This window comes from Papio anubis, chromosome 8, assembly GCF_008728515.1.
Source record: "Papio anubis isolate 15944 chromosome 8, Panubis1.0, whole genome shotgun sequence".
Taxonomy (NCBI): domain Eukaryota; kingdom Metazoa; phylum Chordata; class Mammalia; order Primates; family Cercopithecidae; genus Papio; species Papio anubis.
The window spans coordinates 52,849,579-52,877,340 of NC_044983.1; the positions used below are offsets into that span (position 1 = coordinate 52,849,579).

The 27,762-nt window shown below is 41.9% G+C and overlaps 1 protein-coding gene across 19 annotated transcripts in view; it reads left to right on the forward strand.

Annotated features, from left to right (window-relative positions):
- Nucleotides 1-27,762, forward strand: part of LOC103886823 (syncytin-1-like) — a 78,323-nt gene that overhangs the window by 40,102 nt on the left and 10,459 nt on the right. For 2 of the 19 annotated variants that reach the window (XM_031669568.1, XM_021942334.2), the window contains exons 1-6: nucleotides 14,977-16,250; nucleotides 19,615-19,697; nucleotides 20,798-20,993; nucleotides 21,601-23,297; nucleotides 24,407-24,615; nucleotides 25,158-25,835. Coding sequence is in view for 3 of the 19 variants with exons in the window: in XM_021942344.2 (XP_021798036.2) it covers nucleotides 20,798-20,993; nucleotides 24,407-24,615; nucleotides 25,158-25,276; nucleotides 25,591-25,710 (644 nt within the window). In the remaining 16 variants the exon portion in view is untranslated. Of the gene's footprint in view, nucleotides 1-14,976; nucleotides 16,251-19,614; nucleotides 19,698-20,797; nucleotides 20,994-21,600; nucleotides 23,298-23,713; nucleotides 24,299-24,389; nucleotides 24,616-25,157; nucleotides 26,058-27,762 lie in introns of those variants that run through there. The other 17 variants (XM_021942335.2, XM_021942332.2, XM_021942338.2 and 14 more) reach the window with 17 other exon arrangements.

A 27,762-nucleotide genomic window follows, 5' to 3' on the forward strand; every position in this document is an offset into this window, starting at 1 on the left:
AAGTGGAACGAATCACAGCCCACAACTTGTCCCATTGTTACCCTGATGCTTCTGAGCTCCCCTTCTTACTCACCATGGGGATTGCTTTAAGAATACTCGGGTGTCCTCCAGCTAGTTCCACATTCTCCAACCATCGCTCCAGCGACCCTTCAACCTGGATCCGAGCCCCCACGATGGATGCCACTTGCTGAGACCAGCTTATCGGGGAGCCCCTAACCCAGCAGCACTAGAGGAATTAAAGACAACATGCACAGAAATATAGAGGTGTGAAGTGGGAAATCAGGGGTCTCACAGCCTTCAGAGCTGACAGCCCCAAACAGAGATGTACCTACATATTCATTAACAGCAAGCCAGTCATTAGCATTGTTTCTATGGATATTAAATTAACTAAAAGTATCCCTCTGGGAAACAAAGGGATGGGCCAAATTAAAGGAATATGTTGGGTTAGTTAACAGCAGCAGGAGCATGTCCTTAAGGCATAGATCGCTCATGCTATTGTTTGTGACTTTAGAATGCCTTTAAATGGATTTCTGTCCTGGGCGAGCCAGGTGTTCCTTGCCCTCATTCCGGCAAACCCACAACCTTCCAGTGTGGGCGTTATGGCCATCATGAACATATTACAGTGATGCAGAGATTTTGTTTATGGAAAGTTTTGGAGCCAGTTTATGGCCAGATTTGGGGGGTCTTGTTCCCAACCACAACAGAGACACAACATATCAAAATATCTGGGGTACGGCAAAAACAGTGTTGAGAGGAAAGTATATAGCACTAAACACCTCCTTGAAAACGCTAGACCTCAAATTAACATTCTAACATCACACTTAGAAGAACTAGAAAAACAAGAACAAACTAACCCCAAAGCTAGCAGAAGGAAAGAAATAACAAAACCAGAGCTGAATAGAATGAAGGTTAGACCCCCAAACCCTAGCAAAGACTCAACACAACCAAAAGTTTGTTCCTTGAAAGGATAAAGTGAATTGATAGATTGTTAGATATATTAGCAGAAAAAAAAAAAGAGAAAATCAAATAAGCACAATTTGAACCAATAAAGGTGACATTACAACCTATTCCATAGAAATACAAAAAGATCCCGTGACTGTTACGAATACCTCTATGCATGCAAAGTAGAACATCTATAGGAAATGGATAAATTGCTGGAAATACACAGTCTCCCATGATTGAATCAGGAAGAAACTGAAACACTGAACAGACCATTGTCGAGTTCCAGAATTAAATCTATAATGAAAAACCTGCTGAACAACAAAACATTCCTGGACCAGATGGATTCACAGCCGAATTCTACCCAAGGTGTAAAGAAGAACTGGTACCATTATTCTATAGACACTATTCGAAAAAGTTGAGGAGGAGGGACCTCTCCCTAACTTATTCTATGAAGCCAGCATCACTCTGATACCAAAACCTGGTAAAGACACTGAAAAAAGAAAACTACAGGCCAGGATTCCTGATAAACATAGACACAAAAGCCCTCAACAAAATACTAGCAAACCAATTTCAACAGCACATCAAAAAGTTAATTCATCATGATCGAGTAGGCTTTATTCCTCAGATGGTTTGACTTATGCAAATCAGTAGATGTGATTCACCACATAAGTAGAATTAAGAATGAAAACTATGTGATTGTTTCAATAGAAGTAGCAAAAGCTTTCAATGAAATCTAACATTTCATCATGATAAATACCCTCAAGAAATAAAGTATCAAAGGAACATACCTCAAAATACTAAGAACTGTCTATGGCAAACCCACAACCAACACTATATTGAATGGGCAGAAACTGGAAACATTCCCCTTGAGAACAGGATAAGGATGCCCACTCTCATCACTCCTATTAAGCATAGCGCTGGAAGTGCTAGCCACAGCAGTTAGCCAAGAGAAACAGAAAAAGCATCCAAATAGGAAAAGAAGAAGTCAAACTGTTACTCTTTGCTGATGACATGATTGTGTACTTAGGAAATCTAAGGACTCTGCCAAAAGGCTATTAAAATTGATAAATGATTTTAGCAAGATTTCAGGATACAAAACCAGTGTATGTAAAAGCAGCATTTCTATATACCAATAATGTTCAAGCTGAGAGCCAAATCAAGAATGTAATCTCATTTGTAACAGCCACACAGACAAAACATACTTATGAATATACCTAACCAAGGAAAAGAAAGAGCTCTACAAGGAAAACTACAAAATACTGCTAAAATAAATCGTAGATGACACAAACCAATGGAAACCTCTCAGCTCATGGATTGAAAGAGTCAGTGTCATTAAAATGGCAATACTACTCAAAGCAATCTACAGATTCATCACTGTCCCTGTCAAACTAGTGATGTCATTTTTCACAGAATTGGAAAAAAACAATGCTAAAATGTATATGGAACCAAAAAAGAGCCTGAGTAGCTAAAGCAATCTTAAGCAAAATGAACAAATTCAGGGGCATAACATTGCCTGACTTAATACTATACTATAAGGATACAGTAAGCAAAACAGCATGATACTGGTACAAAAACAAATAGAGGAATGGAACAGAACAGAGAACCCAGAAATAAATCCACACATCTATAGCTGTCTTCAACAAAACTGACAAAAATAAATGGTGCTAGGAAACTGGCCAGCCATCTGCAGAAGAATGAAATTGGATACCTACCTTTCACCATGTGTAAAAATTAACTCAAGGTAGCCTCTAACAAGAATGTCAGCCTGTCTGTTGAAGCTTTGAAACCAGGAATTGACTTCTCTTCTATAACTGTGAAATGTCTGAATGGCATCTTCTTCCAATAGGAGGCTGTTTGATCTACATTGAAATTCCATTATTTGATGTAAGCACCTTTATCTGTGATCTTAGATCTTTTGGATAACTTGCTGCAACTTCTGCCTTAGCACTTACTGCTTCACCTTGCATTTTTGTTTTCTGGAGATAGCTTCCTTCCTTAAACGTCATCAACAGCACCTGTTAGCTTCAAAATTTTCTTTTGCAGTTTCACCTCTCAGCCTTTATAGAACTGAAGAGAGTTAGGGTCTTGATCTGGACTAGGCTTTAGTTTAAGGGAATGTTGTGGCTGATTTGAGCTTCTACCCAATTAGCAATACGGCTGTTTTGCTTTCTTACCTGTTGTGTGTTCAGTGGAATAGCACTTTTAATTTTTTCCAAGAACTTTTTCTTTTGCATTCACAACATGACTGGTGCAAGAGGCTTAGCTTTCAGCCTGTCTCTGCTTTTGGCATGCCTTCCTCACCAAGCTTAATGATTTCTAGCTTTTGATTTAACGTGAGATCTGGGACTCTTCCCTTTCACTTGAACACACAGGGGCCATTGTAGGGTTATTAATTGGCCTAATTTTAATGATGGTCGTATCTCAGGGAATGAGGAGGCCCCAAAAGAGGGAGTGAGATGGGGAATTAGCTGGTCAGTGGAGCAGTCAGAACACACACAACATTGATCAATTAAGTTTGCTATCTCAGGTGGGCCCGGTTTTTGGTGACCCTAAATAATTACAGTCATAACATCAAAGATTGCTGATCACAGACTACTGTAACAGGCATATCATAGTAAAAATTGGAAATATTGTGAGAATTACCAAAATATGACTCAGAGACATGAAGGGAGCACATGCGACTAGAAAAATAGTACTAAGAGTCTGACACAGTGCAGAGTTGCCACAAACCTTCAAGTTAGAAAAAACTCAGTATCTGCAAAGCACAGTGCAATGAAATGAGTTATGCTTGTATTACTATTTTTACCTGCTTCTGTTTGGTCTTTGCTTTTCTTTCCATTTTATTTTATTTTAATGGTTTTTTTTTTTTTTGAGAGGGAGTCTTGCTCGATCGCCCAGGCTGGAGTGCAGTGGCGTGATCTTGGCTCACTGCAACATCCGCTTCCCGGGATCAAGCAATTCTTTGCCTCAGCCTCCCGAGTAGCTGGGATTACAGGTACCCGCTGTCATGCCCAGCTACTTTTTGTAGTTTTGCAGAGACAAGGTTTCACCATGTTGGCCAGGCTGGTCGTGAACTCATGACCTCAGGTGATTCGCCCGCCTCGGCCTCCCAGTAATGCTGGGATTACCGAGGCGTGAGCCACCCGGCGCTTTTTAGGTTCGTCTTCGCCAAAAACAAAACAAAACAAACAACAAAATAAAGCTATCACATGCCAGTTTCTTTTAAGTGAGAATTAATTTACTCTTTTATTCATTTAAATACTCTTGATTAACAGTGTAGGGTAATGGAATAGAGCTTAAACTGTGAAGTCAGACAGACCTGTATTCCACTGTGAGTGTGTTTGTCTAGTGGCTGTACGACTTTGCACATCTTATGTAGCCCCCCTTAGCTTCATCTGTGAAATAGAACTGATGATAACTGTGAGGACTGGAATCCACTAAACTACAGGAAGTCCCTGACACAAAAGCTAGTCATTGTGAACACAGAAACTTACTCAGTCAGTCGTCTCTTAATACTGTCATCCAGTTGGTAATTTAGATTGGAAATTTTTGTGTTTTAGTCTCTTTTTTAGCATTTATCATGCAATACTGAAGTAACCTATTTATATCTTTCTAGATGGGAAGCTCTCTGAGGGTAGACTGTCTTATTGACTCTTGTATTTTTAGTGTTCAGTATAGTGTCTTTCAGAAAGCAGATATTCAGTAAAGATTAATTGAACAATTGAGATGTTTTTCAACCTTTGTTAAACCTGTACTCTCTTTTGCTAAAAATAAATTTTATACCTGCCTTTAGTGTTACTTGAAGTTTAAGATAAAGTAAAAGGTGGTATCTAAAAACAAACTGATGTTTTGTGATAAAGCATTGTCTCATTTTCAAAGTGCTTGTTAAATAACTTAAAAGATTATGATGCATAGCTCATGGGGTTTCATTCTACCTGACTCCATTCCTTGGAGAATCATCCAGTGGATAAATTGCCCAGAAACAACTTTGAGTTTTGATGTCAGTTAGGATACTGACTAGATATATGACCTTAGGTTTCCTCTGAAATGATGAAAGTTGAATTATAATAGACTTTTAAGTTACTCCTCTCTTTAATTTTTACTTTACTAATAATACTTAATAACTGCGTGCTTACTGTGTGCCAGCTAACCCAGTCAACATTTTTCATGTATTATGTCTTAATTCTGAAATATCTCTAGTGACTACTATGTTTATTATAGGCATTTTACCAATGAGAACAAGCAGAGTAGCTCAGGACAGGAAATTATGAAGAAGATCACCAGCGCAATCATTGAGTATAAAACAACTTGATGCTTGTCGTGGAGGTCAGTGAGATAGAGGCGAATGCAGATTCACTCTCTACTGCTAAACTTGGATTGTTGCAGTAACAAAGAGTTATGCAGAAGGAGGCAATCCAGATATTATGCTGCACTCCAAAGATGGCCAAACCTATCACCTGAGTGGCGACACCAGGAGAAGGGGGCACCACCTTAAGGTGAAATAAAGCACCAAAGCATTGTTTGAGAAATAAGACCCTTAGCTTCTAAACTTGGGATATATCCCTCATGTTCCAAGAAGTTGACTCATAGCAAAGGAAAAAGTTTCCTCTTGGAGTCCTCAAAAATAATTTTTCCTTCTTTAAGATAAATACCTGTAATGAGTTCTGTTGTCTATTTAAAAAGCCCTTAAAGGTATCTAGCATTCCTTGTCAGCATGTTCACATAAGGGCTGTTGGTGAACTGATAGTGTTGGCAGTAAATAGAAGGTGGATCATTAGTTTTGAAAAGTGTAGTTTAACTCTGTGTTTTCAGCTGTCTTTTGTTTCCATTTACACTCATTTAGATTTTTCTGCTTCCTCGAAACCCTCCAGGCCAATGTTATGTTCTCAGTGCGTGTGTATGTGTGTACACATGTGTGTTCAGGGGAGAGAAAGAGATAGACTGACCTATTCTGTACAGTGGATCAAATAAGTTTCTTCTTCTGGCCTGCCTTGGAGCCTGTTGCTGATTGATAATATTTCTGTGGAAAAACATGTTCAAAATTTTGAATAAATGTTTCTACATTGAAGGTGCCAGTTATTCCGTAAGGTTTAAATTTAGAAGTAATTTTGATCGTAGGTTAACATCCTTATTAATACTGTAAATTGTACATAATGATTTGAAAATTTTATTATACATTGTTCATGTCACCAAAGGGGAAAGGTGAAAGAGAATGTGTGTGTATGTGTGTGTATATGTGCGTGTGTGTCTGTGTGCACGTGCACAGATACATATAATCTCAGGGAGAGTTTTGATTTATTTTAATCAGAGACATCCTGTGTTTTGCCTGAATTTTGTGAAATGAGTAGATAAATTAGTTCCCTCATTTAATGGCAGATTTCTAGAATATTTGAATATTAGAAAATATTACATCATGTTAGCCAGAATGTTTTGTAGATACACCACAGCAAATTAACCAATGACTAGATTTATATAAGCAAGTTAATTTGACTTGAATCATCATGTGTTGAGAATAGAGTTGAGTATACTTTTTTTTTTAGTAAATTCTAATGTTTAGTAGTTTTTGTTTTTTGAGTCATTGTTAAAAAGGTAAAGACAGAGTACAAGGCTGGTATTGGAGACATTAGTTTGGGAGAACAACTGATGTTCTGTCAGGGCTATTCTGAAATTCATCCTAATTACTGTTTGTTTTCATCTTTGTGCCTTGAGTTATGAAGAAAGCTGTAATCCTTGAGCCACGTAATGCCACACAGCTTCCATGCAGCCAAGAGACAGTGCTGTGGAGTGCTGTGCATGGCTTTAGGGCTTGGTTTTTTTGTTTTTTTGTTTCCCCCCCACCCCCAGATCTTCTGGAGTCTGTGGTATGGGACCCCTTTGTTGGGTGTTCACAGAATTTTAGGCTTTGGAGGTTTTATTTTTTATTTTTATCTGGGAATGCTCTTATACATGTTTTTTAGCCTAAATCATTAACTTGATGTTTGTGACTGGGTATCTCTCTTCTAATTGTGCTCTTTCTTTTTACAGTCATGCCTTACATTTTCTTGTACAAAGTGGAATTTCTTACTGTATCATGAACCTAATAGGAGTGGAGAACATATACAACTATTTACTTTGTTCACATAGAAATATGTATTTCACTTTGATATAACTGGATCAGGGTAGAATTTTATTACATTAAAGTAATTCTGAATTGTGATAACTTTTTTTTTGAGACGGAGTTTCGCTCTTGTCATCCAGGCTGGAGTGCAGCGGCGTGATCTCAACTCATTGCAACCTCCACCTCCTGAGTTCAAGCGATTCTCCTGCCTAAGCCTCCTGAGTAGCTGGGATTACAGGCACCTGCCATCACGCCCAGCTAAGTTTTGTATTTTTAGTAGAGATGGTGTTTTACCATGCTGACCAGGCTGTTCTTGAACACCTGACCTCAGGTGATCCACCCACCTCGGCCTCCCAAAATGCTGAGATTACAGGTGTGAGCCACCGTACCCGGCTGTGATAACTTTTAAAAGAAGAATTGCCATAAATACAAAAATAAAATCATTGGTATTTATGATTCTTCTTTTTAGTTAAAGCAGAGGTTTTTAACCTCAGCACTGTTGATATTTTGGGATAGACAATTTGACATTTAGGACTAACCTGTGCATTGTAGGATGTTAAGTTGCATTACTAGCTTCTACCCACTAGATGGTAGTAGCACCTGGAATTGCAACCACCATTAATGTATCTAGTTATTTTCACATGTCCCTTGGAGGAGCAAAATTGCCTCCTGTTAGGAACCATAGAGTTATAGTCTGTAGGTGATGGCAGTGGAGAGATGGAGTGAAGTTAGTAGATTGGAGAGAGATTTAAAAGGACTGAGTGACGGCTGGGAAAGTACAGATAGAAAATAAGGTGTTAAGGATGACTCCTGTGTTTCCGGCTTGAATAACAAGGTAGATGGAAGCACTGTTTTCTGAGGTAGGGAGCCCTAAAAGTGAGGAGCTTGTTCAGGAGATAGAGTATTTCAAGGTGGTAAATATGTAGCCCCTAAACAGTGCTCGGTATGTAGTAAACACTGAATTTTTGCTGAGTAAGTAAAGGCTGACTTTAAGATATCTGTGAGACATAAAATAGGAGATAGTAGCTAAGGAATCATGCAGTAGGAGCTAGGTAGCTGGACCAGAGATCTAAATTTGGGAATAGAGATGGGTAAATGTACTTGGTTGGAAACTCAGGGACAGGGTATACCAGCAGACCCTGCTGGGGTATTCTGCAGTATCTGAGCTGTGATACATGACATGTGTACCGTATTTCTGAATTCTGAAACACATATATCTGGAAGAGTTTTGCATAAGGAATCAGACCTATGGCTTTTATTAGATTTTCAGTCTCATTCCATTTTGCATCTTCTGTGTTTGGCACTGTTATTCACCTCCTCTGCTGTAATCTGCTGTCTTCTCAATTTCCATTGATACTCCCTGTAACGACTTTTCTCTTCTGTAAACCAAAACTTACAAGTTTTTGATATTTTGATTTTAATATTTATAAGAGGAGAAAGAATATTTAGATGGTGTTTCCGAAGAAGCGATTTTATACCATTATGACCCTATTTTTAAAATCTTATACAGATGACAGGTTCACAGTGATGGTACAGTTAATATCTGATGAAAAAGTTATTAATCAGGTGTAGATTAGATTACTGTAAATGGAGGATTTATATATTACTGGCTAAAGCAAAAGTAGCATCATGCTTTTCAGTTGGAAGGCTAGTAAATTCTTGTTTAGCAATAGGAAGTTATTTCTTTTTCTGAAAGGCAATTGCAGTCTGTGAAGTTAACCTTATAGTAATTTAGACCTAGTCTGTTTAGTATGACAGCTCTGAGCCACTTGTGACTGTGTAAATTTAAATTAATTAAAATTTAAAACTCAGGCTGGGCACAGTGGCTCATACCTGTAATCCTAGCAATTTGGGAGGCCGAGGCAAGAGGATCACTTGAGCCCAGGAATTTGAGACCAACCTGGGCAACGTAGTGAAACCTCATCTCTACAAGAAAATAAAAATGTGAGGTGGGAGGATCCCTTGATCCCTGGAGGTCGAGGCTGTAGTGAGCTGTCATCATGCCACTGCACTCCCACCCGGGCAACAGGATTGAGGTCCTGTCTCAAAAAAAAAAAATCGGTTTCTTAGTCACACCAGCCACATCTCAGGTGCTCACTGGCCACATGTGGCTAGCAGCTACATTGGACAGTGCAAATAGAGAACACTTCTGTCATTGCAGAAAATGATATTGGATAGTGCTGCTGTAGTAACTTATGGTTGTATAAAATTAATGTTACTCTTTTACAGTAAGTATTCAGGGAGAAAATGCTACTTGTTTATATGCTGCTGATATTTAGAATGGAATCTCCATGTTGGAATTTGACTGTTGATGGAACACATTAGGGTAGGTAAGATTTGCCATATGATGAATTGCTTGTGTTGGCAATAAATAGCAGGTGGATAATCTTTTGGAAAAGTGTATATTTTATTTATTTATTTATTTTTTGAGATAGAGTCTCACTCTGTTGCCCATGCTGGAGTGCAGTGGCGTGATCTTGGCTCACTGTAACCTTCGTCTCCTGGGTTCAAGCAATTCTCCTGCCTTAGCCTCCTGAGTAGCTGGGATTACAGGCACCTGCCACCATGCCCGGCTAATTTTGTATTAGTAGAGATGGGGTTTCACCATGTTGAATTGAACTCTTGACCTCAGGTGATCCACCCACCTTGGCCTCTCAAAGTGCTAGGATTACAGGCATGAGCCACTGCACCCAGCTGTAAAGTGTATATTTTAATCTCTTTTTGATGTCTTTTCTATTTTAGTTTATAGCCATATATATTTTTTTCTGTTTGACTTTACTTTTTCTTTCTTATGTTTTTCTTATCTGTATATACTCATTTTCTTTCTACTTAGGCCTTGGTAGTAATTAAAAATATTTAATGGATCAGACCTTAAGAATTTCACCCAAATACACAAGATTTGACTTAGAGCATTACTATGTGTTGTCCAGTTATTTTTTATGTACAATACGATCTATTTCTTTTAGCCTAGTTTTACATGGTATATATATTTCTTTGACCAGACAGGGTTTAAATCTTTCAGATGAAGGATTTGGACTTCTCTAAGACTGAACAGTTTTTAAATTCTTGCCTCTCTCTTGTTTATGATAGTTTTTGCTTTATGTTCTTTATGAGATGTTCATAACGTAGTTAATGCATGTCCTATAACAGACCCATGTGCAAATTAAAATATTTTAATACATATAAACTTAATTTTTGTAGCTCCCTTTAATGCTTATATGTATGCTTTATTCTTCTGATCCATATCTGGATAATTTACCTCTAATCTATAGTCTACTTTAGAATTCAGTACTTTTTCCTAGTCTGTATTTTCGTATAAGTTTTGAAATTTTTGAGGAAAAAAATTGAACAATTTAGGTATTCGAGACAAAGAAAAGAGTATTCAGGAATAGAGTATCCTATATGCGTTAGTTTGAGCTGCTGTAACAAAATATCATAAACTGTGTGTCTGAGAAACAACAGAAATTTATCTTTCGCCATTTGGGAGTGTGGATCCTCCAAGATGAAGGTGCTGAGCAATTTGTTATCTGGCAAAGGCCTGCTTCTTTTTTCATAGTCACTGTCTTCTCTTTAACCTCACATGGTAGAAGGGGCAGAAGAGCTCTGGGTGTCTTCTCTAAGGGCACTAATTCCACTCGTGAGGGTTCTGCCCTCATGACCTACTCACCTCCAAAAGGATTCACCTCCAGGTATCCTCATATTGGGGATTAGGTTTCAAATATAAATTTCAAGGGAACACAAATACTCTGTAGCACTATATATTAGGACATTAATTCTCCTTAAGTAACAAAGCAGGAATTTAACTCTTTGAGAGCAGGTTTGGCAAACTATCTTTGTAAAGAACCAGATACTGAACTGTTAGCCTTGCAGGACATGCAGCCTGTGTTGCTGTTCCCGCCTGCTGTCATAATGCAAATGCATCTATACACAATATGTAAGCAAAGGAGCATGGCTGTGCTTCAGGAAAACTTTGTTTACAAAAACCGAAGGTGGTTTGGATTTGGCAAATCTGTATTCTAAGCAGACTCCTGCCACAGCGATTTTTAAATAGAACAGGAGGCAAACAGTCACTTTTCCACCATCATTCGCAGCAAACTGTCGCAAGGACAGAAAACCAAACACCGCATGTTCCCACTCATAGGTGGGAATTGAACAACGAGAACACTTGGACACAGGAAGGGAACATCACGCACTGGGGCCTGTCGTGGGGAGGGGGTGTGGGGGAGGGATAGCATTAGGAGATATACCTAATGTAAATGATGAGTTAGTGGGTGCAGCACACCAACATGGCACATGGATACATACGTAACAAACCTACACATTGTTCATGTGTACCCTAGAACTTAAAGTATAATAAAAAAAGTGAGTTTAAGTTCGCTAAGTGGAAATTTTAAACCTGCTTTAGCACAAATAATGAAATACATGAAGTTTGTTTATTAATGACCTATTATGGATTATTGTTCCAAAGCAGATGATTTCTAAAAAGGTGGTTGAAATGTTTGCATTCCTGTTGGTATAGCTTTTGTGTAAAAGGGAAGTAAAATAATGCAGGGTATGAAGTTTAACATTTCTAGTGAGATGTATTTATTCGAAACAATATGAAAGAAGTAGTTATAGGATGTAAGATCAATATGCAAAAATCAGTGTTGTGTCCATATAAAATAAATGAATAGTCTAAAATTTTAAAAAATCCATTCACAATAGCATCAAAAAGAACAATATGCTTAGGAATAAATTAAAGAAGTGTAAGATCTACACTGGAAATAAAAAGCATTGCTGAGAGAAAGTAAAGATCTGTTAATAAATAAATAGAGACATACACCATATTTATGGATTAGGGGACTCAATCTTGTTAAGACGGCAATTTTTCCACATTTGAGCAATAGGTTCAATGTAATCCCTGGCAGAATTCTAGCAGGATTTATTTATTTATTTATTTATGTTTGAGACGGAATCTTGCTCTGTCACCCAGGCTGGAGTGCAGTGGCACGATCTCGGCTCACTGCAACCTCTGCCTCCCCTGGCTTCAAGTGATTTTCCTGCCTCAGCCTCCCGAGTAGCTGGGATTACTGGCATGTGCCACCATGCCCGGCTAATCTTTTTTTTTTTTTTTTTTTTTGTATTTTTAGTAGAGATGGGGTTTCACCCTGTTAGTCAGGATGGTCTCCATCTCCTGACCCTGTGATCCACCTGCCTTGGCCTCTAAAAGTGCTGGGATTACAGGTATGAGCCACCGTGCCTGGTCGATTTTTTTTTTTTTAATAGAAATGAACAGGCTGATTCTAAAACTTAAATGGAAACACAGAAACACAAAGGATCTAGGACAGTTCAGGAAAAAAAAAGAGGAAAAAAATTGAAGGGCTTACACTACCGCATTACAAAACTTACCATAAAGCTACAGTCATCAAAGACTGTGCTAATAGTGTAGAGACAGACATGTTAATTAGTTGAGTAAAATATGGTCAAAGATTGTTGACAAATGTGCTAGGGCAAGTCACTGGGGGAAGGATTATCTTTTCAACAGATGATGCGGTAATGATTGTATATATACATACAAACAAATAATAAATCTTGAACTCCACCTCAGAACATACACAAAAATTAACTCAGACCAGAAACCTACAAGTGAGAAAAAAACTGTGCAACCTGTAGGAAAAAATAGGAGTAAATATGTTCGACATTGGATTAGCAAAGATATGACATTAAAAGATATGACATTATTTTGTTGAAGATATGACAAAATAAAAGGAAAATTAGTAGTTTGGACTTCATTAAAATAAAAAACATTTCCTCTTCCGAAGAAGACACCATTAACAAAATGAAAAAAACAAGCCATAGACTAGGATAAAATACTTGCAAAATTTATATCTGATAAGGGATTGTACCCAGAATATTTAAGGAACTAAATAAGCAACCCAATAAGCAGAGGGCAAAAGACTTGAATCGACATTTTATCAAAAAAGATATATGAATGCAAAGTAAGCATATGAAAAGATATACTCAGCACCATTAGTGATTGGCAAAATGCAAATAGAAAACTACAGTGAGATACCACTTCACACCCAGAAAGAGTGGTGGTACCAAGTGTGTGTGATGCTGTGGGCACATGTTGCTGGTGGGAATAGAAAATGGGGCAGCCACTGAGGGAAAGAGTTTGTAGTTTCTTAAAAAGTTAAACTTTTACTTACCATAAAACCTAGTATTCTACCCCAAAATAAATGGAAACATATCCTCATGGACACTTGTATGTGAATGGTTATGGCAGTGGTGTTCATAATGGCCCAAATTGGAAGCAACCCAAATGTTCGTCAGCCGTGAGTGAACCGTGGTACATCCACACAGTGGAATACTATTGAACAGTGTGAAGGAATGTGCCAAGTGCCACAACATAGATAAATACTCAAATCCACGTGCTGAGTGAAAGAAGCTAGACACAAAAGACTAGTTTATATGATTCCATTTATATGAAACGTCTACAAATGACGAAACTAGTGACAGCAAGTAAGTCAATGGCTGCCCAGGGGCTAGAGATAGGAGTGAGGATTAACTGTGGATGGGAATGAAGGAACTTTTGGGTGTTGGGAGGATTCTAAACATGGACTGCAATGTCAATTCACCAAAACACGTTGAGTTGTACACTTAAATTAAGTGAGTTTTATGACATGTAAATCTACCTTGAAACTGAAGAATAAAAAATAAATATTATAAGGGGAGATGTAATGAGGAATGTCAGTACTAAAATAAAATTGAGGCACAGCTTGAACGTTGGTTTAAGGATTTTGTATATTTGCTCATTTAAGCAAATGTATAGATGTTTATATGCATCTGTATTTTTTTGAGTTTAATTTTAGGAATGAAGGATCAAAAGGAAAGCTGACCTTCAAAAGAGGGTGCCCTTGAAGGAAGGAGATGTAGATAGATGTTGAGGGAGAGGATGATTCTTCACATGTTGGAAGGGAGTAGTTCTTTGGTGTGCTGAGATGGAATACCACCCGATGAAATAAGAAAAGGTACACATGGTCCAAGGAAGGATGACCTCAGTTACAGTGAGAATATTTAACAATGTGACTTGTAGAATATTGTGTTTGTCATTGGAAATATGTAAATAGATGCTGAGGGGACATTTTGTTTTGGATGCTGTAGGAGATTTTCCCAGGCGGTTTCTACATTCTCTTCTGGTGGTCATTCCTGACAAGCCATAGTGGGAGCTGCTGAGTCGCCGATGTGATCTGTTCACGAGTGCCTTTCCCTTAAATCCATAAAGAACTAAAGAAAATTGAAAAGTTCTATCACTTCAATATCATTTTTTCCCTTTTCTCTGCCTTCTATGCCTTAGTTCATCCATTCTTTCTCTTTGTTTTTCACCCCGCATCAAAATATATGGAAGGGGAGAGGTAGCTGATTGTGTGTCCTGCTGACAGCTTTACTCCTGGAGAGGTGATGGCACCTTATTGTATAAATAAACAAGTGGAGACTGAGTTATTATGTATTTTGAGGCCATGTAGCCTAGGGGTCGTGGTCTCTGGCCTTTTAACAACATGGCTGCACAGCAAGAGGTGGTGAGTGGGCGATAGAGCAGATTCATGTGTGTTTACAGCTGCTTCCCATCTTTCCCCATCATTATGGCCTGAGCTCTGCCTACTGTCAGATCAGCAATGGCATTAGATTCTCACAGGAGCATGAACCCTGTTGTGAGCATGCTTGTGGTGCACACAAGGGATCTAGGTTGTGTGCTTCTTATGAGAATCTAATGACTGATGATCTGTCACTATCTCCCATCACCCCCAGATGGGACAGTCTAGTTGTAGGGAAAGAAGCTGATGCCTCCCATTGATTCTACATTATGGTGAGTTGTATAATTTCATTATATATTACAATGTAATAATAACAAAGTGCACAATAAATGTAATGTGCTTGAATCATCCCAAAACCATCCCCCGCAACAATGAAGAAAAATTAATCTTCCACGAAACTGATCCTGGTGCCAAAAAGGCCGGGGTCCAGTGGTATAGCTAGGAAACAGTGGAAACTGGATTTGAACCTGTATCTGCTCTACTCTGAGCATGCTGTTTTAAGTAATCTAATTTAATTTGGCTGAAATTTATTCACACTATGTGTCACAGGCGGTTTGCCCTTTATTTCTTTTTATGAAATGAAAAACTATTGCTGTTAAAGGAATTAAAGATATCAGCAGACACAGAGAATCTTTCTTGAGAGGTAGGATGAGAAAGTACAAGTGAGTTTCTTTCTCTTGATTTTGAGAACATGCTGTGTTTTAGAACTGTTTCCAAAGTTTATTGTGTGTATGTATGTGTTTTAAGATTACTCAGGGGAAATGATTAGCCATGTGTCTTTTCTGGCCTCAGGATTCCCCAGAGGATTGTGTCCTCTGAAAAGCAGCCACCAGAGCCTTTTTCCTAGGACTTGTGTGGTGCAGAGGGTCTGAGAGCGTTTTTTGCCTGTCTCACTGTCACTGCAGCCTGGCGTAAGCTTGCTTGCTTCAGCATACATCCTGAAGCTGTGCCCCAGCCCTGATCACCTTGTCCTAGAGCCTCCCTCCCTTCATCCCTCTTTCACAAGACATCCTTCACCTGTGCTCCCCACTGTGGTTGATGCCATCTGACTCTGTCCTTCCATTTTCTTTGGCCTCAGCACTCACAGGATATCTGACTCCAGGCCAGGAGGAGTGAGCAGCAGGATTTACTTGAGGGCCACTTTGCTGGAGCTTCAGGCCTCCATTAGATTCAGCTGTGGAGTGTGTTCCTCTGGCACAGGATATGGGTGTGGGGGACAAGTGGAGTGTGTCAGAGTGGGAAAGGACACAATTGGGGTTAAATCCCTGAGATGCATAAACACCAGTCTCAATTTATAGAAATATCTCTTCACTCTTTTGTAGTAGACAGAATTCCAGTAACGGCTGTGAATTGTGAAATCAGGCCATTTGTTTATTGGTTCATTCATTTATTCATCTCATTTATTAGACCAACTTCACACCCCTCTCTTATGTCCTAGGCACTGTCCAGCAGCTTCCCCGCTGAGGAGTTCAGTGTGGTGGGAGGCATGTGAACACACATTTTAATACCGTGTGCTAAGAGGTCTGGTAGGAGAGAGTTCGTAAGAATAACCCAACTAGCAGCAAGCAACTCAGGGAACAGCTTCCTGCAGGATGTCACGCGTGAATTAGATACAAGGACCCCAAGGAGCTGAAGAGGTAACATGGGAGGTTTTTACTGCAGGGTGGACAGCACAGGCAAAGGCATGGAGGCACGAAAGAGCAAGGTGTAGAAGCACTAGCAGCTTAATAAATAGCCTGATTAGAGGGGGCAGTTTGTGTGTGTGTGTGTGTGTGTGTGTGTGTGTGTGTGTGTGAGAGAGAGAGAGAGAGAGAGAACATGCAAGCATGTGAGCTGGTGGGGGCAGAGTGACACATCTCAAGGCATGCTTTCCCAGCCCTTTCTTCTCCTTTGGCTGAAGTATATTGTTTGGGTGATAGTTCCCCTGTGCTGTCAAATGAGAAACAAATGCATCAAATATGTTTCATGTACTAAGGGATATTGACATAGGGCTAAATTCTTTTTTTATCTGGCTATTATTTAGTATATATGTCTTAAAAATGGGCACAGGTGTGCCTTGCCTATAAAAAATGTATGATCTGGCTTTGGGAACAATTCCTGCATGCATCTTGATGTGTGCCACAGCCAGCAACATTTAAATAAGGCTCCATGGGTAGGTATAATCTGTGTGCATGGACTTCGCTCACATAGAAATTCAGCTCACTGATGGCAGTCACATGCACACATCGTTGTTTGACATTATCTTCCTTGTTTACTTTTTGGTCTGTCCTTCCCATGCACTGTGAGTGCTGTGGGAGGGATGGTCCTGCCTGTCTTAGGTACTGCTCCATCCCAAGGGCCTCACAGAGTGCCTGGCACATGGTAGCTTCTCACTGAATACTTGTGAAGAATGAATTTATGAGACAGGCTGTTTTTGTTTACCCTCTACCACCCGCTTTGCCTTGTTCTCCATGACTGTTCTTTCCTCCTCTCTGGAAAATACTGTCTCTTCTTTTCCACAGGTGTTTTTCACCCTGTTCCCTCTGCCTAGAGTGTTCTCCTTTCTTCTCCATCCCCGCTGTCTTCCTGATCTTTCAGATTTCACCTTAAGTATTACATCCTTAGCGAATCTTGCCTGGATCTCTCAAGCTAGGACAAATGATTTACATACACTCTCATGGAATTGTTTTCCTTTCCTTCAGTTTTTAAAGGAATTTATCTCAGTTTTTAATGATAAATGTTTGAGAGAGTTACTTGAGTAATGTGTTCTGCCACCATTGACTGCAAATTCTATGTGCCTATTTTATTTTCTGAATATAGTCAGTACTAAGAGATTGTATGTTCTCAGTGTTTACTGGTGAATGAATGAGTGATGATGTACTTCTGCATGAGAACACACCCTGTCCAAGGAGCCTCCTAGAGTTCCTGCCTCCCAGCTATAGCCTCTGTCTCCCTTAGAATGCTGGGTGCACCTCAGGGCCTGTCCCATGGGGATCTTGTGAACAGCCACTTGTAGCACTATAAACTCTCTTGTTTTTTTTTTTTTTGTTTTTTTTTTTGTTTTTTGTATGCCCTGGAACAATGTCTTCTCTCTGATCCTTGTACCTGGAATATCTCTTGCCGGACTATACTTCAGTTTCTTTTCCTAGAGAAGCAGCACAGGACTGGAAAGGAGGAAAGGGCTAAATGTAGGGAGCCTCACCACTTAGGTTGTGGAAGAGGAGATGGAAGAAAAATGTGTTTCAGACATACCCAGTTGGAATAAGACATGTTTTTCTAGAGAAGATAGCACAGTGTGGCCGGGTTCTCTGATACTGGAGTATGTTAAATAAGCTTTTGTGGATGGGTGTGGGAACACAGGTGACCTTTGTGTATTTTGTTCTTTGTTTTCTAACTTTTCTATGGGAAACATTTATTTTGAGTTCCAAAAAAATAGGCTTATATTTTTGGAACACAGCACGAGAGAACTGCCATTATTCAAATATAAACAGCAGAAACATGGGATGGTTAAAATGGGAAGAGTGGACACCTATTAACCTTGGGAAGTTAAGCTGAAATACTTTCTTTATAACTTGAAAGTAATTTTTAATGACGTAAATGACCCAAAGAAAACATGTAAAAGATGGAAGTATATGCAGTAAAACTGCATAAATCTAATGGGTTGCCAAGCTGTATATGGGATTATATTGTAAGAAGTGTAATTTTAAAGTGATTTTAAACATACCATCACGTGGCTTTGCTGCCCACCGATTTGAACAAATACTTATTGTGTGCCACAGTATTTCCAGAAACTCAAAGGAGATGGGGCCCTTATTCTTTGAAACGCACAGTTGAGAACGTTAAGACAATGATTCCTGCAACACATGATTACTGTTACAAAAGAGGGGCATACCAAAAGCTGGGGTAGGGGTGGGAGGGATCTGGGAGGGAGCAACTAACATGGAAAGCAGTAAAACCCAGACTATGTATCAGTCACTGACTGTGTATTTAGTAGAATAAAACAGTTGGAAACAGAGTATTTCATATTTGATGTTAAGTAGAATTCCAGTAACATATATTTAACATATTGGGGCATATTGTGATGTTTTCCTCAAAGTCTGCTTTATTGATGATAAAATTGAACAGTGGACTAGAACACGAAAAAGGATTGAATTCAAACTGTCTTACGTGGGGTAGCCTTAGTGATTGATTTTATGCGATTAAGGGAAGAAACCTTGCTTAAGATGACTATGTCTCAACCATCCTTAGTATTCCATGTTGACCCTAAATATCAGTTTATTTATCTTTTGGGAAACAGTGATAACTTTAGACACTTGGTTGCATGTGGCCTGCATGAGCAGCTGTGGCAACCCCCGACCCTGCCCGCCACCAGGAGCATGAACCCCTGGCCAGATACTGCTGGACATCTTATTCAGGAGGTCAGCCTAGCAGCTGTAGAAGGGCGGGAGCCGGTGCTCAGCCCCATCCCAGTGGCTGCACAGTGCCCAGCGCCAGGACCCCTTGCTTTGGGCACTTGTCCAGGAGGAAGAAGGGAGTGGTGCAGTCAAGCGGGCTCCGGGGCAGGCCTGACCCAGAGCTGCGTTCTGGGTAGACCCGCCAGTCCACAGGCCGCTCTGCGGCAGCCGCCACCTGCACGTGGTGCGGCGAGAAAGTGGCTCAGGGGCGGTTTTTCCGCCATGCGCAGATTCTCGCCATGCACAGGGGCACCAGGCGCCCACTGGTTGAGGTAGTCATGCACACTGACACCTAAGGGCTCTGCTTCGAGTTTTCTCAGAGGTTGGAGATGCCCTGTCAGAGAGATTGGAGTGTGCCTGTCTGAGGTCTGGGCTAGCCCACCTTGCTCTCTGGTGCTGGGCCGGGTGGGGGCTGGGTGGGGGTTGGGCAGGGGGACTGGCCAGGGCAAGTTGTGGCGTCTCGGAAGCTGGTAGCGGGGCCACAAAGATAGTGGCTGTGGAGAGCCAGAAGGGCCGAGTGCCCCTGAGCAACTTGAGTAACTGTATCTTTACTGACGTCTGGTACCAGGCCCCAGGGGAACGAATGTGTGGAAGCTGCAGCGGAGCCTTCTGCTCAAGAGTAAAGGACCCGTCTGAAACCTACAAGAACAGGTGTCGGCGGGAACTGCGGGCTGCGGGCTGCGGGAGGAGGTGCGCGGGTGGGTAGAAGCACTCCCTTCAGAGTTGGGGGCTTGGGGAGTGGGGGCGAGGGGAGGCATGGAAAGAATGAGTGTGCGGGGCGGGCCATCCTGGTGCCCAGGACGATGGGCGTTCTTCCCGGACGGGCTCCGCAGCGCCTGGGATGTGGACGCTTTGGAGGTGGAGTGCCCAGGCCATCTTTACGAGCAGCAAAATAAACCCAAAACTTTAGCTGGTTTCTGACTCACTCACAGTTCCTCTTACAGAGCACTTTAGAGAGAATTTTAAAGTGATTTAACTATCAAAATTATGTACAGTGTTTTATTTTTGATGTATACAGTTTAAAATATGTTAGATACATTATAGAAAGAAGCATAATGAAAGAAATACTTTCCATAATATATCACCTTCTGGGCCAAGAATATTTTGGGTAAAATCCAATATTTTATATCAGTGAATTCCCATGTAAATATGTTCTTTGCAGAGGGACCTTAGAAGGAAACTTTGAAGTGGGAAGATGGCTCATGTTCTTGAATAAGACGACTCAATTTTCTCTATCAATTTTACATACATAAAGTTATCAAAGTTAACATTTTTGAAATACACATGCTTGTAGTATTGTGATAGCATTAAGAAAATTTTTGTAATGGAGTTAAAATTTTAGTCTTGCCTTTCTACATATCAAAAGATGCTATCAATTTTCACTAATAGTTTGCTAACAGCTGAAGAGACAGGTAAATGAATACAGGAGAATGGAAAACCCAGAAACACCCAAATATATGTAAAAATTTATAACATGGTAATGGTGAGACTTTATGCAAGTAGGAAAAGATAAATTATGTTTATAAATGAAATGCCTGCCTTGTGGAGAAAACTAGCTAGATTTTTATGTCAACAAAACTGCGGCCTGACCCGTCCTCACCTCCTGGTCACCTGACACGTCTGGTGGGGTGTGGGCGGGGCCCTCTCCTGCGCTGCTCCTGTCTGACCAGCCGCCCACGGTAACACAGAAACATCTGGCAGGATGGAATGGCTGGCGGAAGACACGTCTGATGACATCGAATGTTTTGCAGAAGAGCCATGTGACCGGATCCCCAGTTTGGCAGAGGAGACATGTGAGAGGACGGAAGGTTTTGGCCGAAAAGACATCTGGCAGGGAACAGAGAGAACAGGTGTGGCAGAGAGAACGTCTGAGAAGCTTGCACGATTCGCAGAAGGAGCATCGGTAGAAGATTGCCTGTTTGCCCAAAGGAACGTCAAGTTCCAAAGGTCAGAGGCTCACGTGAACTCTGTCGGGTTCAGGAGCAGCTCAGTGTTGCTGGTGTAAGAGTATGGTACAGAAATGGTTGGGCATGGTTTGAATGTCTAGAAAAGGCGAGCTGAGGGTAGATTTTTGAACAGTTCAGAGCAGGAGGGGTAGAGGACGTATTTTGCGGGCCACAGCCACATTCTCAGGATGCTCTTGGCTGTAAATAGTAGATGACCCAAGTAAGAGTGGCTGAAGCCATAGGCACCAGAGCTGTGTCGGCATCGTCATGTCATGCTCACATTTTCCCTTCCAGTGTGCTGTGGTCAGTGTTTAGTTCATGTCTGCTTTCCCGGTGGGCTGAGTAGCAACAGCTGTAGTTGGCTGTTCTCTGAAGGCATATCTGAAGGGTGAAGGGGTTGCTCTTCTTCCCAGGTGTCTTTTGAAGAGGCAGTCAAGTCAATAGCTTGCAGTGACCTTCCGGTAACATCGTATGGACTGGGTTACAGCACATGCCCTTTGCTAAGCCAGTCACTGGGGAAGGCCATGTTTAGAATGGTCATTCCTCCTTTGGGAGCTGGGGTAGGTTGAGGGAACAATAAAAATCCTGATAACCCTGTGTTTCTCCAGTGAGAAAGAAGAAAGAAAGGCTGTGGATAGGGAGCCAGCCAGGTTTCCTGCAGAGATTCACAGGAAGCTTTTAAGCAGGGAAGTCAGAAGATGAGCAGTGAGTATTAGGGCGTTCCAATCACGGCATGATGCAGGGATTGTCCTGCTCTTCCGGTAAAGGGCCAGGTGGGAAACACTCGTAGGCCCCATGGTGGCTGTCATGTCTGCTAAAGCCTCCCGTAGTAGCGTGGAAGCAGTCAGAGATGACGCTTAAGCAAATGGTCCTGACTGGCCTCTGGTAAAGCGTCAGTTCTGGAAGGATTTAACAGACCTAACAACCTTTCAAACCGCATGGCGTTTCTTTCCCATCTCCCGTTTCAGGAATGTTTCTGGTGGCTTACAAGGACTATCTCCAACGTGCTTGGTCTCGCTTAACTTTCGCAGGATCCTGAATCGGGCATCTACTGTTCGTCCTTACTGCTCTGGGATGTCTCGGTCTTACCATGTCCCTGCCAACCCTGGTCCTATCTTGTCACGATCACCCACTGAAGAGAGGAGGTGCTGGAGTGAACGTGGTTGGGGGAGCCCCGTTCATCCCCAGGGTCCCAGAATGAACCAGTGTTACCATGTACTCCTGGTCTTGCCTTCCTTCCTGCTCTAACAGCCGTGTATTAGCCTGGGATCAGCTTTGGTCCCAGTGCTATTGGTCTGTTGCACCTGCGGGCTTGGTCCAGCCTCTGTCTTTGTCTCCGTGACGTGAGAGTGACTGTAGCTGAGAGCATTCCAGCAAGACAATGATGATCTCTGCTGTCTGATTCCCACTTCCCAGGTTCTCACAGTAAATGAGGAGCCTGTTTTTCAGCTAGCTGCCGCAAGGGGGCTGGACATTTCACCCTTCAGATAGGACCTGGAAGGCCTGGAAACATCTGGAGAAGGGCGTGACTGTGAGTAGAGAAAAGGACACTATTGGCGGAAGCCAGTGGAAGCAAGAGAGGAAGACACGGAAAGCCTTGCTGCGCTCTCCAAAAGAGCCGCCCTTTTTGCATGGTGGACTGTCCACATTGGCGGTGTCATGTTGACAGCTGGGAGGGGCCACAGGCATGACGTTTTTCCTGAAGTTGTAAGTGCTCTCCCTTGAAGCGTGCCTTTTTCAGCAGTAGGATGTTGCCTGGGGAGGGTCATAGGGCAGTGAAACCTGGCCAGTATGCCTGTGAGGAGGTGTGTGTGAGCTCCCTTGCCCGTCTCCTGAGATCTTCCTGGGGAGCTGCTCATCACCACCTTCTGGAATTTCTATCTGTTGTGGGGACTGCCCATCCCTGGCGACCCCTCCCAGCTATCTTTTCTTATTTTAGAATGGCAATTTAACAACGGCCTGACTCGTCATGTCCTGGTCACCTGACATATCTGTTGGGGTATGGGCTAGGCCCTCTCCTGCACTGCTCCTGTGTGTCCAGCCACCCACGGTAACATGGAAACATCTGGCAGGATGGAATTGTTGGTGGAAGACACTTCTGATGAGGTCGAATGTTTTGCAGAACTATGTGATTGGATCCCTGGTTTGACAGAGTAGGCATGTGAGAAGACTGAACATTTCATCATTGAAACATCTTATAAGGTGGAATGTGTGGCAGAAAGAACGTCTTAGGAGCTCATGTAGTTTGCAGAAGGAACATCTGTAGAAGACTCCCTGTTTTCTGAAGGAACGTCAAGTTCCAAAGGTCAGAGACTCACATGAACTCGTTTCGTTTTAGGAACCGCACATTGTTGCTCTTGGAAAGAGTGTGGTACTGATGTGGTTGGGCATGATTTGAATGTCTAGAAAAAGTGAGCTTAGGGAAGATTTTTGAGCAGTCCAAAGCAAGAGGGGTAGAGGATATATTTTGCAGGCCACGGCCACATTCTTAGGATGCTCTTGGCTGTAAATAGTGGATGACCCAAGTAAGAGCGACTGAAGCCATAGGCACCAGAGTTGTGTTGGCATTGTTGTGTCATGCTCACGTTTTCCCTTCCAGCCATGCTGCAGGCAGTTTTTAGTTCATGTCTGCTTTTCCAGTGGACTGAGTAGCAACAGTTGCAGTTGGTGTGTTGTCTGAAGGCAGTATCTGAAATGTGGATGCGTTGCTCTTCTTCCCAGGTGTCTTTTGAAGAGGGATTCAAGTCAGCAGCTCACAGTGACCTTCCGGAAATGTCATATGGGCTGTGTTACAGCACATGCCTATTGCTAAACTCGTCACTAAGGAAGGCCACGTGATTCCTGTGATGTGCTTAGAATGATCATTTCTCTTTCGAGACCTGAGTTAACAAGTGCAGGGTTTGACTCAGGGTGTCATTTGTTGGCAGGCTTTCAGGGTGGTGGTTTTGCCTCTCCCCTGATCCTTCCTTCGGGTGGGTCTGTCCACTGGTGCCGCGGCCTGTCAGCCCATGGGTTTTGGGTGTCACACGTGCAGTGCGGTTCCTAGAGTCTTAGGCTTGTGCCCTTTTCTTACCCATTAAGTGTTCTCACAGGAAGGATATGGAGCTGCTAAACCCAGCCGTTCTGGCTGTTAGGTGTCCTGCATGAGCCCACGCACATGATTCCTGGGATTTTACCGGGAAGCTGCGGATGTCCACCTTCCAGCTCTTTTGCCCTTTGGGAGGCTGCCCTTTTTTGGCACTGGCAGGCTGCGAACGGTTTTCCTCCAAAGAAACGTTTCAACAACTGCCTGACCATCATCTAATGGTTATCTGACATTTCTGGTGGTGGTGGGGGAAGCCCCTCGTACCCTGCTTATGTCAGTCCAGCTACCTAGAGTGACTGGAATGTCTGACAGGATTGCACATTTGGCAGAAGAACATCTGAGAAGATTCAGTGTTTGGCAGAAGAAACATCTGTCAGACGTGAACATACGACAGAAGGGCCATCCAGGAAGTTTGCACACTGGGCAGAAGGAAGGCTTAAGAACATTGCATGGACAGCAGAAGGAGTGCTTCTGGAGATTGCCTGGTGGGCGGCAGGAACACCTGAGAGGACATCATGGCGGACAGTGGAAATGAGAGGTTTATATTTAATGCCTTGTTTACATAAGGTAGTAAACTCTGGAGCACTTGTGGTTAGGGGTTAAAATTCGCCATGGGTGAAGGAGGAATCTTCCCTCTTCCCAGAGGGGCAATAACTGGAAACGAGCAAGTAGGTGGGGTCTTTAAAAGGCCACAGTACTAGGCTCTATCCAGAGAGCTGTTCAGACTGCCCCAAAAGGCTTCTGAGAAGTTGTTGCTAGGGCGTAACAGGATGGTTAGATTAAGAGTAGGAGTGATAGCTTCTTCAACACTTTGGAGCAGGAAGGAATGGAAGCAAGATACAGTTGGAAGAGGGTATCGTGGGTGACTTGACAGATCGAGTGCATGGTGTTATTTTTTACTTGGGTTCTCCTTCATTGGCATGCTTCTGGGTTGGCGTCGTCGCCTCTCCCCTGATCCTTCCCTAGGATAGGGCTGTTCAGTGCAGTGGCCAGCGAGCTCCTTGGGCGGGGTGTGTGGCGTACACAGTGCGATGTCTAGAATCTTACACGTACTTACTTGAGGCATTCTTCTTTCACCAGTCCAGTGTTCTCAGAGAAAGATGATGGAGCTGCTAAACCTTGCCCATTTTGATCCGTTATGTGAGGCATGCCTTTTGCCTTCTCTCATGATTGTGAAGTGTCCCCAGCCATGTGGAACTGTGAGTCCATTAATCTTTTTTCCATTTAAATTGCCCTCTCTCCAGTATGTTTTTGTCAGCAGTTTTAAAACAGACTAATTTTAGACGCTTGGCCCTAGTTCTCTGTAGGCCTTTCAATATTAAAAATGTCCAATATTGAATATTAAAAGTATCCAGTATTTCTATTAAACTGTTGAGTCATTGGGGTTCCAACCAGGGTTGTCAAGATGTACTGCCTCTCTTCCTTTGGTAATGGAGTTTCCCTTGTTTCTTTTCTTTCCCTATTTTGTCTTGTATTTTTATTTATTTATTTTTATTTTTTTGTCACACCGTAGGACACATATTGCTTGTCTCTGAACTTCTCAGCTGCCTGCACATCTTCCTGTTTTTCAGCTGCAGTTAGGGTTTGTCTGAGGAGCAGCATAACATTCCTCCATGCGAGGTCCAACACCTGAGTTAAATTTTGGAAAGCTTCTTTTAACCTATCAGGGTCATTCGAAAACCAGCCGAATTCTCCTTATCTGCCTGTGGTTCTACAATGAGAAGGGAACTGGAACCTTGGTGACATCATCTCCATTAGGTATTTCCTTCTGTAGTAAGTGTCAGACCGTGGAATGAGGAGTGATGACGCTGGAGGGGCTGACATTGCATTTGGAAGGGGACGTGAATAAGGGGGACCATGAGGAGCCTGAACACTAACTGCCTTCAATGTTTTTCCCAGAACTTGTTTGGCTACTGTTGGGGAGTTATTTCCTTTGGGCCTGCCTGATATGGCTATTAAAAGAGCTGTGTTGATTGTGCAGTGCTTACAAGGGTCTAGTAACCTTTGGTTCTCCATTGGTGATTTTTTTTTTTTTTTTTTTTGACTTTGTAAACCTGTGTGACCTGTGTGGCTCCTCAATAGATAGATCTTGGAAAATAGTATGTAATAGTTGTATTTGGGCAAGGCCCCTTTAATGGAGACAGTGTACTGAGTTGAGCTCTTTATTTTGCTATTATGGCCTTGACTAATGTATTTATTCTTAGGCAGTGATTCTGGTTAACTTTCAGACATAAAATGTTACTATTTAAGTAACATGTTAATTGGAGGCAGAATAGGTGCCTTAAAATAATGTGGAATGAAAGGTGGTTTTCCTGCTCATGGGACAGTATTGGGGCTAAAACTTCATTTTGGAGGACATTTTCCTCCTCATTGTTGAGTTTTCCCATTCACAGAAGAAACATAAAGACTGGTCTCTAGTAGAGGGTGCAAAAGTGAGAATTCAGAAACTAGAATGTTTCAGCAAAGAACTGACAAGGTGTCTCATGGAGAGGATTCTAATTGCATTAGGTGGTACTGTTGACCTTGAGATACCATGTGCTCTACAGACCAAGGGCAGAGAGAGAGAGAGAGAGAGGTTCACTGGGTGGGGTGGGTGAGACCCTCTGTTTCTAGAAAATCACAAAAACGGCACTCCCTTGATCTATATTCCCAGTTACCAGAGCGTTTCCAAATCTTGCTTAACAGGATTATTTCCCTGAGCTTTGAAAATTTCTGTAGCATTGCACACACACAGTGGAGAAGAGACATGGTTATCTTGGACAGGAAAGGAGGAAAATTACAGTAGGAAGGACTCCAAGATCCTGTTGCTGGTGCCCATCAGGCAGTTGGGGAGGGTGGAGTTAGTCTAGAAGCCTTTGGGTAACAGTGGCGTGTTGTCCTGGAAAGGAAGCATTAGTTGCCTCTGGACCTCTTCCAGACCCACAGGACATCTAGGCTCTCTGTCAAAACAGAGTCAATCTTCCCGGCACTTTGAGGGCCCTGGGGGATTCACTAAGTTTTCTCTATTGTCTTAGTATTGAGAATGGTGGCCACCCTAAAGATTTTTTTAAATTTGCTATCAGTCGCCCAGTTTTTAGTTTATAATTTTAAAATTGAAGGCAGAAGGTTTCAAAATGAAAGTAAAGGTTTAGGGTCCACTCCTTTACTCACCTTTCTGATGAATCTACCTTGGATCCCCAACCAGCCCCCACAATGAAATGGTGTTATTGTCTGTGGTAAATATCTGAGATTCATTGTCTCACAGACCTGGAAAACTAGGACACAGACACTGAGAGTGAGGCCCGGAGCAGAAGTTTAATAGGTGAAAAAAAGAGAAAAGCTCTCTTGCTACAGAGAAGGGTCCCAGAGAAATGGATCGCTGGTTCTGCAGTGAAGTGCAAAGGTCTTTATAGATGAGCTTGAAGTGGGGGTGTCTGATTTACATAAGACACAAAAGATTGGTTGGACCAGGTATACCCTTTGCATGGGGCATGAAAAGCTGGATGTCCCCACCATAACCTTTCATTATGCAAATGGCTTTTCTGCCTGGCTGGTGTTGAATTGTCCTTTTTTCTTTTCCTTCTTTTTCACTGTAAACGTAGTAACAATAAAAGGGAAGATGGAGCCTCTGTGTTGGACATGCGTGGCCACCAAGTAGCTCTTTTCTATTGGCGCAGCTACTAGGGTCCTAAATCATTTATTTCTA